This window comes from Salarias fasciatus, chromosome 11, assembly GCF_902148845.1.
Source record: "Salarias fasciatus chromosome 11, fSalaFa1.1, whole genome shotgun sequence".
In the NCBI taxonomy this organism is placed as follows: Eukaryota; Metazoa; Chordata; class Actinopteri; order Blenniiformes; family Blenniidae; genus Salarias; species Salarias fasciatus.
In genome coordinates this window covers 33,280,969-33,298,238 of record NC_043755.1, presented here as the reverse complement: position 1 = coordinate 33,298,238, position 17,270 = coordinate 33,280,969, and the positions used below count along the sequence as shown (strand labels likewise).

At 49.7% G+C, this 17,270-nt stretch overlaps 1 protein-coding gene across 1 annotated transcript; it reads left to right on the top strand.

Moving 5' to 3' along the window:
* Positions 1-7,976: 7,976 nt before the first annotated feature.
* On the top strand, positions 7,977-16,360 carry rhbg (Rh family B glycoprotein). The gene is made up of 10 exons (XM_030102812.1): positions 7,977-8,331; positions 11,732-11,918; positions 12,284-12,434; positions 12,520-12,667; positions 12,774-12,940; positions 13,232-13,369; positions 14,116-14,249; positions 14,345-14,466; positions 14,606-14,679; positions 15,646-16,360. Exons 1-10 carry the CDS (start codon positions 8,154-8,156, stop codon positions 15,718-15,720), a joined length of 1,374 nt encoding a protein of 457 aa, XP_029958672.1. The 5' UTR covers positions 7,977-8,153; the 3' UTR covers positions 15,721-16,360.
* Positions 16,361-17,270: the final 910 nt, after the last annotated feature.

Below are 17,270 nucleotides of genomic sequence, written 5' to 3'. Positions count from 1 at the left end.
CATTTCAGTCCTCACGTTCTGGCGCTGAACTGATTCCTGAAAAGCGGCGGCGGTGCGTTAGCCAGCGGAGTGTGAAGAACCTGCAGCTCCTTAATGTCTGTGATCTCTCGGTTACATAACAGGCAGGTCCGGTCCTGCGTCTATCGGCTTTCATCTGCTGCCAAGCTGTTGTTACTATGGATGCCCTCTCGCCTCCGATGGGACAGATTGTGTTATCTGAGGGGCCCCGGAGCCAGCCTGCTGCTCTGATGGCGCGACAAGAGGCCTCCGACCGGCACAAACATCCCCGGCATGTGTGTGTGAGCTGCAGTGAAACACCCAGAGCAAAATACAGCACAGGCTACACAGTCCAGATTGAACTGGGTTGTTGTTATGTCCTCATCGTTGATCCTGCTGGAGCTGCTGGAGCCGGTTGGACGAACGTCTTTCAAGATGCACTGCCGGCGTTTGGTTTCAGTTTTTTGTTTATGATTTTCTCCCAGTGCTGTGTTTCTATCTACACTGTGTATGACTTGTTTTTTGTCTTTTATCCTTTGCTTTTAACTTGAAATTGTTGAGTTTAGTTGTCCACTTCCTGCCTCGGCATCGCGCTCCCTAACAGACGGGCCAGTGGTCATGGAGGACCGCGTGCCAGCAACCAATCACCGATCAGGAGGGAGGGGCTTAATAGACTCCAGAGCAGAGGCTGAAAGGTGAAGAAAAAGCAGGGCGGCGTGGACGAGCAGCCGGTCGGGCTCACTGCGGTCCGCCTGCTGGACGACGGGACGCACAGCGGGTTAACTGTAGTGCTGGACAGGACGTGTGTCCATAACCCCGGCCTGCTCACCCCGGGTGGAAACACTAAAGTATCCGAATACCGACGAAGGAAAGTTACAAACTGCACCTCAAGTATGACGTTTCACTTCTTCAGTATTGTTTTCATGTAGTTTGCTCAAGGTGTGTAACTTTACTGCTGAAAACACTGAAATATTAGCTTGAGACAAGAATGAATGCGGCCGAGAGAGAGGCCAGGGCAGCTTTTCTAGATTTTTGGAGTTGTGCAGTTTTTCTTCATGACCGTGTCAGTCAGCCTCAGGTCAGACCCTGAGAGGTCAACAGGTCAGGACAGCAGTACAGTCGTCAGTCAGAACATTCCCATCATTCCCTGCTCCGTCTCGGGACAGTGCTATACTGCGACTGTGCGTCAGCAGCGGCAGCAGCAGAAGTAACAGCAGCAGTAGTAGTAGTAGCACTAGCAGCGTTTCAGAAGAGTTGAGTTTTCCCCTGTTTCCATGGAGACGGAGTTGTTTTCAGGGGGTTTTCGTTGACTCTGAGCAGCGTTGTCATGTAAACGGACAATAAAAATGAAATCAAAGTTTTCTGTTTGGGCCTCAGTTTGCTTGAATGTGTCTTAATCCTTAATGTTTCATTAAACGGCAGCGATGCAGCAGACTTCTGATCAGGACTCTGGTTTATCAGTATATGAAGCTATTGATCCGCCGGGTGTTCTTCGTCATTAAGTCCCGTTACCGTTCCAAACCGCTGGAGAACAACCTGACAGACCACATGTTTGTCATTCTGAGGGTTTTTTTCCTCTGCAGACACAGTCTGCACTCTGCACTTTGTTGTAGTTCCTGATATTTCAGCTTTTATTGAAATCACACTTCTGATAATTAGACTTAGTTGCAATAATGATGAACTGGATGGAAAATTAGATTGTTGGATTATTATTATTATTATTTTTTTTTTTTTTTTAGGTTTTCAACTTTGTAGCTGCTTTTTGATTTTGCATTCAAACCATGTAAAATCTTTATGGAATACAAACTTTAGCTCAAACAGCAAAGTAACATCAATCAATGAAATATTTCAGTGAAAAGAATTTGAAGTGTCTGATTATCTGCTGGTTGAATTCTTTTTGACAGGGACGCTTGGTTTACACCAGATTTCTGGAGGGTTTCTTCAGCTGAGCCATCTCAGGAATTACAGGTATTTCACAGGCAAGGAAATGAACGATTAGAAAAACGTGACTGAAACACCTCTTTATGCCTCAAACAGTCTCCCACTCAGTACCAGAAAGAAAACTGAAGGATTGAGACATTAATGGAGGCGGCTGGTTGGTCGGTTGCCTTGGAAATAGAGGGGGAATTTACAATATGTTGTGGCGATTTCAACAAGCAGCGTGGTCAGTGAAGGAGGAATGAGTCTGCTCTTTAGTTTCACAAGCATAAGAGGAGTAGAACTGAACCCCGAGCACAGTAGTGCCCCCCACGGAGGTGCACAAGCCAGGTCCCTCCCCAAAAGGTCTCCCTGATGCACGGTGCACACATACTGAAAATAAAAATATAGGAAAACATGGCAACAGCACACAAACGACAGACAAAACACACCCACAACAAAAGGAAATGCAGACAAACCCCCAAACACACATAAACTGGCCCGGAACGGCCCCCAAACTCAGTCCCGCTTCCCATAATGCCGTGCGGCACAACACAGTCTGCAGGGCAGTGGCCCTCTGGCGCCCCTAGCGACCCCCACGGTCGCTACATAGCCCCCACCCGAGGGGTTTAAACGTCCCCAAAACCCCGGAGCCATAAACGGCATGGGTCGAGGTGTCTTGGCCGCTGGCGGCGGCGTGAAGAACGACGCAGACCCTCTTTCGCCGGTCCTGGCCGGGGGTCTGCGTCAGCAGTCCTGGGGCTTGCAGTTACTGCTTCTCCCCCCCCAGGCGGCTCCAAGGGCCGGTACGGGGAGAGCCGGTCCCGGGGAAGCACCACCGGGTGCCTGCGGTCAGGCATTTGGAGTCTCTAAACGACGTCCGAAAGCTGCTCCAACACCACGGCTGGTCCCCGCCAGTGGGTGGAGAGCTTCAGCGACAGTTCTTTCTTTCGGAGGGGGCAGTACACCCACATCCGCTGTCCCTGGGTGAGGGGCTGCCCCCGGCAGTGAGTGTCATAAACACGCTTTTGCCTGAGCCCTGCGTCCTCTGGGGCTTGACGGCCAAACTCGTGTGCCACACGCAGGCGCTCTTTCAGACGCTGGAAGTAGTCCAGCTCGGGGCCCGTGGCAATCTCTGGCTCCGGTGGTGGCCCAAAGGCTAAGTCCACGGGGGTCCGCAGTTCCTGACCAAAAAGCAGGGCGGCCGGCGTGCACTTGGAGGAGTCTTGTACCGCGGATCGGTACGACCACAGGACCAGGGGCAGATGGCGGTCCCAGTCTCGGTGGCGGCTGGTGAGTATGGCAAGTTGTGGCCAAGGTGTGGTTGAAACGCTCCACTAACCCGTCGCTCTGGGGGTGGAGCGGTGTGGTCTGAGTTTTCTTCACTCCCAGCCGCCTGCAGATCTCCGCCATCACCTGGCTCTCGAAGTTCCGCCCCTGGTCACTGTGGAGCTCCTCCGACACGCCAAACCTACTAAACATCTCCTCCACCAGCCGCTCGGCGGTTGTGGTAGGTAGGTAGGAACGGAGTTGACTTCGCGTTCTGCGGACGTAATTGACGACTGCTCCTCGGAGTGGGTGGAGTCGTCGGTCTGCCCCACTCGGCAGTGTTTCTCTCGGTCAGGCTGGAGCGGGAGGATGTGGGACCCTAGGATAATGCTGCCTCTGGTGACGTCAATCTTGGCTCTCCAGCGGCTCAGCAGGTCCAGACCGTCGATGCAGGGGGTCTGGATATTGGCGAGCCAGAATTCATGTTTTATCTCTCGGTCACCGGCGCAGACAGTCAGCTGCTTCTTCCCCGCCATGTCGATCTTCTCCCCGGAGACGGTCATCAGCTTGACGTGGGGGCCCAGTGGGCTCCAGTATGTGAAGTTTGAGCTCCTCTGGCCACAGGCCGCCTGCAGCAGTGGGGCTGGAAGCAGGGAAACAGGAAATGCTTCAGGTGAAACGGTTCAGGTGCCTCCCGTCTCCAGAACAAACCCATCAGCTTCACTCTTGAAGTTTGACAGCTTGAAACAGGAGCCAAGTCGCAGCCTCTGCAGACGTGCCTCGTCCTGTCGGCTCTCTGGACTCGTCCCGCCGCTCACGGCTTCGTCTTCAGCTGCAGTCGGTCTGCGGGCGACGCCGAGCTGCAGGGTCGCCGCGGGTTCACATACCAAGCGCTTGACATTGTCAGGCCAGAGCTTTAACACACTGCAGCTGCTCGCTGTGTTGTGACGGCTCATGGTTACCTGAACAGGAAACACCATGACAGGATGGAGAGGCGACCCTTCAACTCTCCAGTCCACAGAATTAGGAAAAGCTTTCTTCAGTAACAGTCACTCTTTATTCATCCCCTCTTTCTACATTTACCCATCCCTTCCCTGGGATGTGGAGGGAAGCCACATTCCGGTGCTCTGGGGAGTTGATGGGGGTCAAGGGTCATGTTTAGGCACCACCTCTCCTCTGTGGGAATGGAACCAGTGAGCTCCCAGTCCCAAGTCCACTTCTCTGGCCTCTGGAACCCGAACCCTGCCCAAGAAAGGAAGGCCGGGCTTCCAGTGAAATGTGTGCTGAGCGGATGAGTTTATCTGCAGCAAAAACAGGAAAAGCTACTATAAATTCATGTTTCTGCCTCTACTAGTGCAGAACGAGGAAGAACGCTGAAGCTATTTGGATTTAATGAGGCAGAGAATAAATCTCAAAGACTGGTTTTGAAGAAAGGAAGGAAATGTGATCTCAGATAGACATCTGTTCATTCAGGAATTTGAAACTGTTTAACGTAACATTAATCCACTGTTTAGATGCATGTGTCAGCATGTGTTAGCGTGTTTCTTCAGGTGAAACTTGTTGAGGTTAATCTAGTTAGGCAGCTAAGTGACATGTCAGTCAGGGATGCATCACGACTTGTGACTGATCCCTGATCACAACCCGGCGAGTTTAAACGATGACATGCGGCAGCAACGTCGCCTATGCGAGAGAGGATGAGCCATGTCCGCGGTTCGGAGATTCTTTAGTATTATTGAGAACAAAAGTAAGATAGGCTGTAAATGATGTTCTGCTAAAATAACAAGAGGAGGAGAAAGACAGTCGGTGCTACATCGCTCATTAGCTTAACTGCTCAGTGGATCCAGGAGCGCCAAGCCGTGCTACATGCTACATGCTGCAGAGTGTCAGGGCTCACACACTAGCCCTGCTACACACACATAACGCAGTGTCGTCGACATAGAGGCTGTGTGGAGGTGGTTCATGTGCCGTTAGTGTTAGGAGGAAGAATTAGGCTGAATGGAATTGAATCAGAATGCGTATCAATGCTCGGTATTGACTAGTACCCGTCCTTCGTGGTGTGTGTACTTCCCTAATTTCAGTTGTATCAGAAAATAAGTAAAGACTAAAAGAAACAAAGTGAGTGTTTAACTCCTCCACCCTGTAACGTTGGCTTCAGCTTCTGGGATGGAGATTAACCATGTGCTTGCAGAAGAGCAGTGGATGAATTCAGAGGTTTGTTTCTGTGCTGGTGTGTCAAACTTTTCATTAGTATCTGTGTTTATACCTGAATTATTTCAGTATTCATGAAATAACTGGAAGTGTTTCTGTTCATTTGGGTTCCAAGTTACATTAAACTGATGGAACCCAAACCACCCAACCCTCTTCCATTGATTATTCTTTACCACTGTGATCGATCGGAGCACAAACTTTGCCTCAGATGTTTGTGGGTGGTCTCAGTTCCAGGCTCTCGGTCTCCTGTAGCTTCTGTGCTTCAGCTCACCGTCCTGCTGTAGCTGACGTCTCTCACAGTTGTTTTAGGTTCTTTCTTCACAGCTCTCAGAGTTTTTCTGTCATCAGCAGCTGCTGTTTGCCTTGGCCTCCCCTCGTCCCGCCAGCGCCTCCTTTCTTCTCCAGGACATTCCACATGGTTCCACGTTGTGTTCGGGCAATGGCTCCTGTCGACGATCCGTCTTCTCTTAGCTCCACGGTGACTTTATTTGTCACTCATAAACCGCTTTCTGGTTTCTGGGTCTTCAATCTGTAACTTCACAATGTTTCAAGTGAAAACAGAAAACTTTCATTGTGTTTTTGGTGTCCAGGTAGTCAGAGCTGCTCGGAGCCACAGAGAACGGCTCCCGAGGTTCTATTTCAGAACGCCGCCGTCTCCATGGAAATGCGGGAGTTGACAGTCACCGTAACAACAATGCAACTTTGGTGCCCTGAGTGTTGACATTAATGAAACATTCATATTTTCTCCCATATTCCTTTTTTGACAGAAATGAAAACATTTTCAGACGACAGCAAAAGCAGAAATCGTCCTTGCTCACCTGGAAGGGGGTTACCTCTTCCTATATGAAGGAATTCGTACAAAAGTATTTCAGAAAATAAAGCAGTGAAGCAGTAATGATGGGATGGAGCGAAGTGACGACCCATCAATTAGCGTGGACACTGTTGGACGTGGTGACAGGAAGCTGGACAGACAGGATGTCACCGCAGAGTTCACCGCTTGCCTTTGACGCCCCCGACTCTCAGGTGATAATAGTTCAAATTCCTCAAAATCAAAACAACATTCTTCTCCGTTCTTTCACCTTCCAGAAGAAAAGGTAGCCTCCGTTGATGGAGAAGGTAGATACAGGTGTGAGTGATGGCTCTTGTGAAACTGAACCGGAGGGGGGGAGGAGGGGGAGGGGGCGGTGGAGTTCTACTCCTCCCTCTTCTACTGGTCTTTTCTTCTCGAAGGCGCCATCAAGCCTGCATCTTTCTGGAACTTTCTGAAATCGCTCCGACTCTGTCTCCATGGAGACGGGAGAAGCTCAGCTTTTCTGAAACGCTGCTACTGAACATGAGCACCGTGGACACCGGAGATGGCTCTTCTGCACTTCCTCCAGGGTGTCATGACCAAGTCCCAATGCTGAAGTGCAGAAAATCTGTAATACTATGGAAATTCCAGCAGGGGGCGATGGTGTTGGTTTCAAAAAGAGCCCGGTTTTCATAGGAGCACATTCAAAAATGCAGTTTCAGATTGTAAATAAACTGGTTCCAGAACAGGTTCTGGTCTCTGTCTCTAGTTTCCAACATGTCGTCTTGATCGGACTCTGATTTCACATAAATCATCTGTTGATTTTATTTCACGAGTTAAAGATTTGTATCAATCGCCCAATCACAGCGCCTCCTCTGTCCACGTGATGCGGTCATGTGACAGACTGGACCAATCACATTTACATCCGGTTTACAGTGTTCAACATGGAGACGTCCTGCTGGAAGCCTCGTCCCTCGTGGGGACGCCACGTCAGTTTCATCCATCTTTTATGTACCATCAATGGTCATGACTCCCGGTCCAGATCCTCCTGGTTCTGGTTCCAGTTCATATTTTCCTGTCCCTGGTAGTTTTAGAGTTGACACACATCGTAATAACAATCCATCTCTGCATTCTGTCCATATGAATGTCTGAGTTCTCCATTGTAAATGTTTAGAGTGTGTTGTTCTCTGCAGCATGTTTGTGTGTGCAGGCGTGTCGTACACACACCGGGCGTGACGTACACACACCGGGCGTGACGTACACACACCGATATGACATGTAACAGACTGCATATCAGACTGTTTTGCAGCGATCTTCACCTGCTAACCACTCTCTGAACTGTGTGAACGGATCACGACAGACTGAGGATAAACCACCTCTGAAGATGCCGTCCCTCTTCCACCAGTGCACTGACACGACCCGGGGAACCACGGTTTGATTCCAGCTGAGCTCAGCTCCAGCGATCACAGAGACACGGGACGAGGTCGTCCAGACCGGATGCTGAAGCGGCGTCTGTTCACACTTGAAAGCGTGGCGAGGGAGACGGGTTCTGAGACTCGGTCTGACCTTCATCCCTCGGTCCTGATCAGCAGAACCTTTTGGGAAGAAGGTGAATCTGAAGTAATGTGAGCCTGTTGGCTGAACACACAGCAGGAAACACACATCCTGAGTCGAGATGAGGTGATCTTCAGGCTACCTTAAAGCCCCACGCAGAGGGGGCGGGGCTAACGGGGACCCTGCCCTCCTCGGGCGGTAGGTGTGACCCGGTGCAACAAAAACACTCTTCAGTTAGTCTGCGAGCTGTTTCTCCTACCTCACACACTCTCTCACACACACACATACACACACACCCACATCCACCCACACACACATACAGCAGCCTCCTGCACCCGGGGAGTGTGTGTGAGAGAGAGACTGAGTGTGTGAACCTTCCGGCGCCGGGTCTGTAGTCGGTCAGCGGCAGAAGGAGACGATGACGGACTCGTCCACCAACATGCGGCTGAAGCTGCCGCTCATCTGCTTCATCCTGGAGATCATCCTCATCATCCTCTTCGGCGTGCTGGTGCAGTACGACCACGACACGGACGCCAGGGACTTCCACAACAAGTCGCACCACGACTACGAGAACGACTTCTACTACCGCTACCCGAGTGAGTGTCGCAGCCGGGGTCAGAGGTCAGGGCACGCTGGTTCTCCCGGCTCCTGCAGATCCAGAGCTGGTTCCTGTCTGAGTCATCCTGACATCTAAATCAACCTCATTGATTCAATGAATGCTTTGAGTCAACAAATTAAAAAAACATTTCAATGTGAAAATCCCGAAAATGTTGACATTTCTCTGCATCACAGCTGTTTGTTTCTCTACAAATGTGTTTTATGACAATCACCTCAACATCTTGGCCTGGATATCGTGTTATCTACTGAACGTCCAGGTGGAGTGTGGCTGTTGTTTTTCTCTCTCGAGTAATTTTTGCACGGTTTTCATCTTTCTGATCATTTTCCTCATGATTCCCCGACGCTGCGCTCCGTCTCCGATCTCTAATCAGGTCTCACATCTCCAGGCGTCCATGCAGCCGCTGTTTCCTGCCAATCCGTGCCCGACAATAGCGTTTGTTCTGCGGGTTCATCGGGGACGTAAACAGCCCCAGTTTTGCCTAATTGGACGAGTCCTCTTGTTTGTGTGTGAGCGTTTCCCAGAGATGTCTTCCAGTCGGCTGGTGTCTCGTTCAAACGGGTCCCCGGCCTCTCTCTGCTCCGCTCCTCTTGAAGAAGCATCCGCGGTCTTTCTGAGTTTAAATGTTTCAGGCAGTTTGAAAATATGAGTTTCTGCCTGATTTGGTTCCCAAGCTGTGGTAACGGGACACGTTGAGGGGCGACAGCTGCATGCGGACACCTCTGATACAGAAACACACTTTATTTTACAGCTCAGTGACAGTTTGTGAGAATCAGACGCTGTGACGGAGCGGAGTGACGGCAAACGGGGGGAAATGTACATAGTGATGCAGAAACACTGCTGATTCGATCAGTGAGCCAACAAAACTCACCGCTCCACCTTAACGGAGCTGCAGCGGCGTGACGGGGGCTGGTTCACCTGTCTCTGTCTCCGTGGGACGGCGTCCCGAGGCCAAACTGATAAACTGAACACTGTTAACCTGAACTGTTCACCTCTCAGTGGCTGACCTGAGGCCGACTGACGCTCGGCAAACAGCAAAAAAACCTCCTCTGTCTCCAGAAAGCTCACATTTCAAACCGTTTATTGCTCGTGTGCCTCGCTCTTTCTACATGAAGATAAAGAAAAATTCTACCGAAGTGATATTTGAGGTAAAGTTCAGGTGTAATGAAAACACTGCTCATATTTCTGAGCTTGACTCAGATAAAAGATCTATTTTCACATCATGTCAGCAGGAAACCAGGCCCCCTTCACAAAACTTTCACCGCACTTTGACGGTCCGTGTAGGGGACGATAGTTGCGTCCATTTTTTCTCGTCCTCCTCAGACCGGCCTGTGATCCGGCCGTCGCTGCATCAGTCAGTGAAAACCTTCAGACTAATCGCTCTCAGCATCAGCTGATGTTGTCCATTCCTTTGCGCCGGTGTGTGTCGCATCACGAGTGACACCTGAAGTCATGAGTGAACCTCGTGGTATTTCCCTCAACTCCACCTAACCAGGTTAACAACCAGAACCGGTTCTTCAGCCTCCGTTACAGAACTGGACTCCGAGGAAGTGGAAGTGGAACAGCTGATCGGCTCGGTCCGCCTCGGCCGGCTTGTTCCCAGGCCGTCAAGGCGAAACGCCCGGCGCCGCTTTCATCTCCCTGCCGACCAAAGTCCGTGTAGACACAGTGTCCAGGTGTTTTCAGGCGGCATCCTCACGTGTGTGTGTGTGTGTGTGTGTGTGTGATCAGAACGAGGCGGTTCAGGCGTCCTTGAACCGCTCACCTTCACGGTCCAGGTCCCACACCGCCTGTAAATCCTCTGTTGGTGGTCTGTGTCAGCTCTGTATGCTCCGGCGAGATAACGGCGGTGTGTCGACGCGCCACTCTCCGCCTGTACTACAGGACGCGGCTGTGCCCCGTCCCGTGGCTCCCTCAGAGGGTCACCAGTTCGATTCCCTGTCTCTATCCGTTCCTCGACGGCGACACACGCCTTACCAGAAATCTCTGATGTACCTGCAGAAAACAGAGAGCTGCACACGGAGAACATGCAAACTCCACTCACCAATGCCACCGCTTCACGTGGAAATGCAACTTTTGGAAAATGTTGCGACTCCGTCTCCATGGAAACCGGAGAAATGTTACTTCTCGGAAACACGCACACCGCATGTTGTTTTGCAGTGTATTGTCCTCTGCTCAGGTGTGTGTGTGTGTGTGTGTGTGTGTGTCGGGGGGGGGGGGGGGGTTTCATCATGAAAACATGATTCATGGAAACAGACCTCGTTTAATCTAATTTCATGAATAAAGTCATTTTTATCAGTTTTAATCTGAAACCCACAGTAAAGGCACGTTGGCGCCTCCTTTAACAGCTTTCATTCCCCTGAATCAGATTTATTCACCTCAGGTTGTGGTTCAGCTGACAGGCTCTTAACGTTGAGAAAACTCCTCCCTCTGGCAGCGGGAATCTGATGCCGGGCTGTAATTCCACCCGGCGCCGCTCTCCGTGGCTCCGATTGTACGCCGGCCGGCCGGGCCCCCGGGGGCCGCTGGGAACTCGGCGTATTTGGGCCAAAATGCCAACGGGGACACTGGCAACACCTTCGCGTGCCAACGGACAGTCGCCATGGCGACGGGAGCCTCGGCACAGTGCGTTATTGTGTATGGCAGTTTGGGGTAAATAATGAGACGCAAAGAGCAAACTCTGCAGAAGAAGCGAAGCGAGACGAGCCGACAGGTCAGCGGCTCTGCTTGGTTTTTCTGCTGCGGAAGCTTCTAGATCCACATGACGGAGCGATTCTGACGCTCCAGACCAGCGACGGTCGTGTAAACACTCATTCAGACTGTTTCCAGTGACGAAACCCTGAGGCGTCACAGCGGCTGGCAGGGAATGGATCCAAATGAGAGCTGCAGGACTCGTTTTAAACCCATTTCTTACTTATGTTTTAATTGCATTTAGATAAACTCAAAAAAAGAGAAAAGAAATTATGATTTTAATTGCAATGATTTGTTTTAATGATTTCAATTTTTTGATAAGCTTACAGAAACCTGTCAATATCAGTAAAACAAAGTTATTTCCCTAAAATATAGTGTCATAAAACGTATTTCAAAAGAGAGTTTGGAGTCATCTGCAAAGAATGTTACAGCGTGAAGAGCTGGAAAAATAAAAGCAGGAATGCTCTCCTACTTTTAATTTGAAAATGCAAGACCACAGCTTTAGTCCTTTAACCGATACTGAGAACCGATATGAGGAGTTTTTGATTTCCATTAATCCTCATTCATGCTCCAAACACCCAACATCTCCGCTCCGAGCATTTCCCCAGTCCTCCATGGACACTCGGCTTCATATCGGCTTCCTGAGAGGTGACCTGTGTCGTTTCCATCTCATCTTCTGCCCCGTGCAGGTTTTCAGGACGTGCACGTGATGATCTTCATCGGCTTCGGCTTCCTCATGACGTTCCTGCAGCGGTACGGCTTCAGCAGCGTGGGCTTCAACTTCCTGATCGCCGCCTTCGCCCTGCAGTGGGCCACGCTCATGCAGGGCTTCTTCCACGGCATGCACGGCGGGAAGATCCACATCGGCGTGGAGAGGTCTGCCTAACAATGCGATCGTAATAAATGACTGTCATATAAATAATGATCTGACGAAAATTCAACACTGGAAAAAGTTGTAAATTAGTTTAAATCGGTAAAAACAGACTGTTTCAAATTTCACAACCTCTGCTTTTATTGAAAAAAACAAGTGTTATTTGAATAAATAAGCTGCACTAAAGTTCCTACATCACTACGTATATGTTTGTTTTAGCAACAGTTTTATAAACTGTGGTTTGGATTTTAATGTATTTGATTGGTATTTCTAAATATTTGATGATGTGTCGTTTCTATCAGGTATTATTAATGTTTATTCTTCTGAATGAGCGGAGGCTGGTCTCTGACCCGAGTTTGTCGTCTGGCAGTATGATCAACGCTGACTTCTGCACCGGCTCGGTGCTGATCTCGTTCGGCGCCGTTCTGGGTAAAACCAGCCCGGTGCAGCTGCTCGTCATGGCGCTGTTCGAAGTCACGCTGTTCGCCGTCAACGAGTTCATCCTGCTGTCTCTGCTGGGGGTGAGTGACTCCGCCCTCCCGTCCCGTCCCGACGCCCGACCTCCGAACCGCCGCTGACACGGCTCCGTGACCCGTTCCCCGGCAGACCCGGGACGCCGGCGGATCCATGACCATCCACACCTTCGGCGCCTACTTCGGCCTGATGGTGACGCGGATCCTGTACCGGCCCAACCTGGACAAGAGCAAGCACAAGAACTGCTCGGTGTACCACTCGGACCTGTTCGCCATGATCGGTAAGCCGGCGTTCTGGGCGCCCGTTTCCACGGCGACGGTGTTCGGCGGCGTCGGCGGCGATCGGTCATTGTGCAGACGGTGAGTTTGCCGTGTCCCCCGCTCCAGGAACCATCTACCTGTGGATGTTCTGGCCCAGCTTCAACTCGGCCGTCACGGCGCACGGCGACGACCAGCACCGCACGGCGCTCAACACCTACTACTCCCTGGCCGCCTGCACGCTGTCCACCTACGCCATGTCGGCGCTCACGGCGCACGACGGCAAGCTGGACATGGTGAGAACCACACGCCGACTGGCGCAGAGCTTCCGGGCATTCTGGGTATTGAGTGTTGGTGACCCTGACAGGCTGGAACAGCAGGATACGGCTCCTTCAAACTTTCTGCTGCAAAATACAGTGAAAAGTTCAAAAAAGTCCATCTGCTCGCTGGTTTGATGGCCAGATTGGAGTCTCTTGTGGGCCGGTTTTGGCCCCCAGGCCTTATGTTTGACACCCCTGGTTTGCTTGGCTTCAAAGACGAAGTAAATATAGTTGAGCTCGCGCCTGAACGGCTCTGTCGGTTGGCAGGTCCACATCCAGAACGCCGCCCTGGCCGGAGGCGTTGCCGCGGGAACGGCGGGTGAGATGATGCTGACGCCGTTCGGCTCCATGATCGTGGGCTTCCTGGCCGGGATCATCTCCGTCCTGGGCTACAAGTACCTGTCGGTGAGCGACAGCAGTGACGGGAAAACTTCACACTTTCTGATCCTCTCTTCATGTTTTCAGCCTCAAACGAGTAAAAACTCTCCTCGCTGTTCTCTTCACCTGGAGAACCAATTAGGTTATCACTTTAAACGTCTCTAACGAAGCAGCTTTAAAGCCAGATGTCAAAGAATTTACACCTTTTAACTTGTTTCAAGCATTTAACCAAATTTAATTCTGATACTTTTTATAAACTCTGGGGGAAACAAACAAACAAACAAACAAAAAAACATCTGATCTCTTAAAATATTCTTTTTCTGACAAAAATATAATTCATTTTCATGACTTTGAGTTGAAATGTTGAAGAAGAACCATGGAAGGTTTTTTTTTTCCACACCATATCAGAGCTTCCCCATAACTCACTATTAGATTCAACATAAAATAGAAAATTCAGTTTGGTGGACATTTTATTTAGAGAAGTAGAGTTACTGTAGGCTGTGCGTTCAAGCTTTCAAACAGAAGAAAGTTGATTTCCAGAACTTTTATTCGCAGTAGAATCATATAAAATTTAGTTGAGTCTGTTTTTTTAGTAATAACTTATGCTACTTTTTAGACCTCATTGCTGAGCTTTAACTTTGAAACTGTGAATTCGTGATAAAATCTTTATCTTCAATCTGATTGTTTTTTTCTATTTATCAAAAAAACGACTGAAACTTGAGTTATTGGTGAAATAAACGTGGCCTGAAACGAGACCTCCTGTCTCCTCGCAGCCCGTCCTGGAGGACAAGCTGAAGATCCAGGACACCTGCGGCGTCCACAACCTGCACGGCATGCCGGGCGTCCTGGGGGCCGTGGTGGGCGCCGTCACCGCCTCACTGGCCACCAGGGAGGTCTACGGAGGCGGGTAAAGTCCCGGCCGCCGCCGCCGCCGCAGCCGGTCCGGGGTCCGAGGCCTCCGCCCGGCAGGAGCCCTGATGGCGTCCCTGCTCTCTGTCTCAGGCTGGACGACGTGTTTCCGCTGGTGGCCGAGGGGAAGCGAGAGGCGTCGCTCCAGGGGGGCATCCAGGCCCTGTCCCTGGCCGTCACGCTGGGCATCGCCCTGCTGGGCGGCCTCATCGTCGGTACGTGGCTCTCCGGCTGAACACGAAGCTCCCACTCTGGCCGCGTGGTTTGAGGCCTGTCTTCATACGGTAGTTGGGTTTGTGACCCGGACGTCAACAGTGAGTCTGGACTGCATTCAGCTTTAAACTCTGTGTTCAGGTTTCATCCTGAAGCTGCCCGTCTTCGGAGCCCCTCCAGACACCATCTGCTTCGAGGACAGCATCTACTGGGAGGTCAGTTCGCCGCCGCCACGTGGCGAAGACATGGGATAGTTGAATTACTTCCCACAAGCTTCGAAGCATTTAAAAAAAAAAAAAAAAAAAACAATCTGAAGTGTTTCTCACCAGACATCAGTCACTGCAGCCACCAGAGGGCGGTGCTGCGTCAACAATCAGATCAGCAGAATGTCCACTGCAGTGTGCACAACACACACACACACACACACACACACACACACACGCGCAGTCTTGTATTTCTATCCTTGTGGGGACCGTCCATTGACTCCCATTCATGTCTAGCCCCTAACCCTGACCCTTACCCTAACCCTAACCCACACCACAACAAAGCCTAACCCTAAAGAAATGTTTTTGCACTTTTACTTTTTTCAGTAACAACAACATGGTCAAGAAAACACTGTTTCTCCTACTTAGGACCGGAAAAAGGTCCCCACAAGGCACGTCGTTCCACGTTTTGCTATCCTTGTGGGGACATTTGGCCCCAACAAGGATAGAAATACAAGAACACACACACACACACACACACACACACACACACACACACACTTCCTTGACTGGCCTACTCTGCTCATTTTAACACACTTCCTGTGTGTTTTAATCGCTATTCCTAACAAAGCATATGATCGTGTTTGGGGTGAATAAAGGCCTCGATTCTCGACATCCACTGCAAACAGTGATCAGTCACGTGGACAATCACTTCCCACAATGCACCTGGTTTTCACCTCATGGTTTGTTAGATACATGTTGGTTTAAATCTGTAGCATTACCAGTAATAAATGTTTTGGATAAACTGCATCGAGTAGTTTCCTGAAGCCCGGAGGAGGAAACAAAAGATGAGTAAACTGAGTTTTCAGCTCTTTATAGACGAGACGGACCAGGACGCAACGACTGATGTGACAGTGGGAGGTCTGTATGTTCATGAATGTGTGTGTGTGTGTGTGTGTGTGTGTGTGTGTGTCTCAGATGCCCGGAGAGGAGGCGCACCACGATGAGCTGAGCACCGTCAGGACAGCGGAAATGGAGAAGCTCAACAGTTAGACGCACATACACAGAAAGACAGGAACACACACACACACACACACACACACACACACACACACACACACACTGGAGACGCTCTAGGTTCTGACCCTCACTGAGCTTACAAACTGTGTTAAAAGCAAATATTTTCTCCCTCAATAAAGTGAAAAGTCCCTTTTTGCGGTCAGTGACAGCTCTGACCAGCAGGGGGCGCTGGAGGGCTGCGTTACTCTGCTGCAGGCCTGCAGGAAGGCTGCACGGGGAACCTGGAGAACCAGGAGAACCCAGGACACCGCTGTGTAACCAGTGTCCCTAAAGCAGCAGGAGACCTGAAAACCAAAGACGCCTCTGAAGCCGTCAGGATGGAAACAACTCGTCTCATTTCTAAATTTCAATCAGCAGATTTCATTCAACCTGATGCGTTTCCATGTATAATTATTTTTAATCTCCTAATTTCTTCCTAGCATATGAAACAGGATTAGATTAGAGCCCTCCTGTTGCTTTAGTTAGTCCCTTTATGGTTTTTGTATATCTCGGACTGATTCGGTAAAATTAACGGTGGCTGAATTTACTCTTCCAGACAATCTTTTGTAAAATGAAATCCTTTTTTCAGCACTACATTGGATATTTTTTTGGAATAATAAATGGTTGAAAATGATGTGGAGTGTCATTGAATCCTCCGCTGTGCTGCAACGCGGCGTGAAGCCGAGCTGGGATCATTAGAATCAGTCGACCTCTGGATGCAGCTCACAGGTATGAGCACGTGTTTCTAGAGTCTTCTTGTTCTCTGCAGCCTGTCTGTGGTTTCATTATGAGAAGCAGCAGCAGCGCCCACTGGTGGCCTGGACACCACATCGATTTCAGGAGTTTTGCCATTTGCGTGTAAATGAGAGAGTTTTCTGAAACGAAGATGCAGCAGCGATGCCTTTTCACCTGAAACATTATAAAAACAGGGAATTCATTCCAAACTATCTTGAATGTGGGAGGAAACTAGAATATGAGGGAGAACATGCAAACTCCACATGGAATCGAACCATGAACAACCAACAGTGCCAAGTGCTTCTTCATGGTCAGTGGTCTTTTTTCTTCAGTTTCTTGAGTGTTTATGTGATGAAAAAAAACCCCAATGATTATTATTAGAATTTATCAATGAAATTAAATCCTGAATAAAAAACAGATTTATTTAAACAGTTTTTTTTACTTTAAATCATCTAAACTCTTCTTCTCCTGCAGTCTAATACATTTGCTCAAACTCCACAACCAAATCACCAAAATCTAGTTCAAACTGCATAAACATTCCAGTCTGTTTAATCTTTGTGTTGAACCAGAACCACATTCTGCACAAACGTTTGAACATTTTCTGTGAACTTAAAGATTCTTTAATCGGATCGGATCTGAATGAATCACGTCTGCATCCGACCAACAAATCCAGCTTTTTAATGAGTCAACTCTTCTTGGTTGTTCTCACTTTTGCACAATGAAAAAGAGAAATTCTCAGTTTGAATGACTGAATGTGAAGAATCATCCTGACCACCAGATGGCGCTGCAGGATTTACAGCGAATAAGCA

Coding starts and splice junctions, on each gene's coding strand:
- rhbg (XM_030102812.1), top strand. CDS start 8,154: ATGACGGACTCGTCCACCAACATGCGGCTGAAGCTGCCGCTCATCTGC. Junction 11,919..12,283: donor ATCCACATCGGCGTGGAGAG/GTCTGCCTAACA, acceptor GTCGTCTGGCAG/TATGATCAACGCTGACTTCT. Junction 14,250..14,344: donor AGGGAGGTCTACGGAGGCGG/GTAAAGTCCCGG, acceptor TCTCTGTCTCAG/GCTGGACGACGTGTTTCCGC.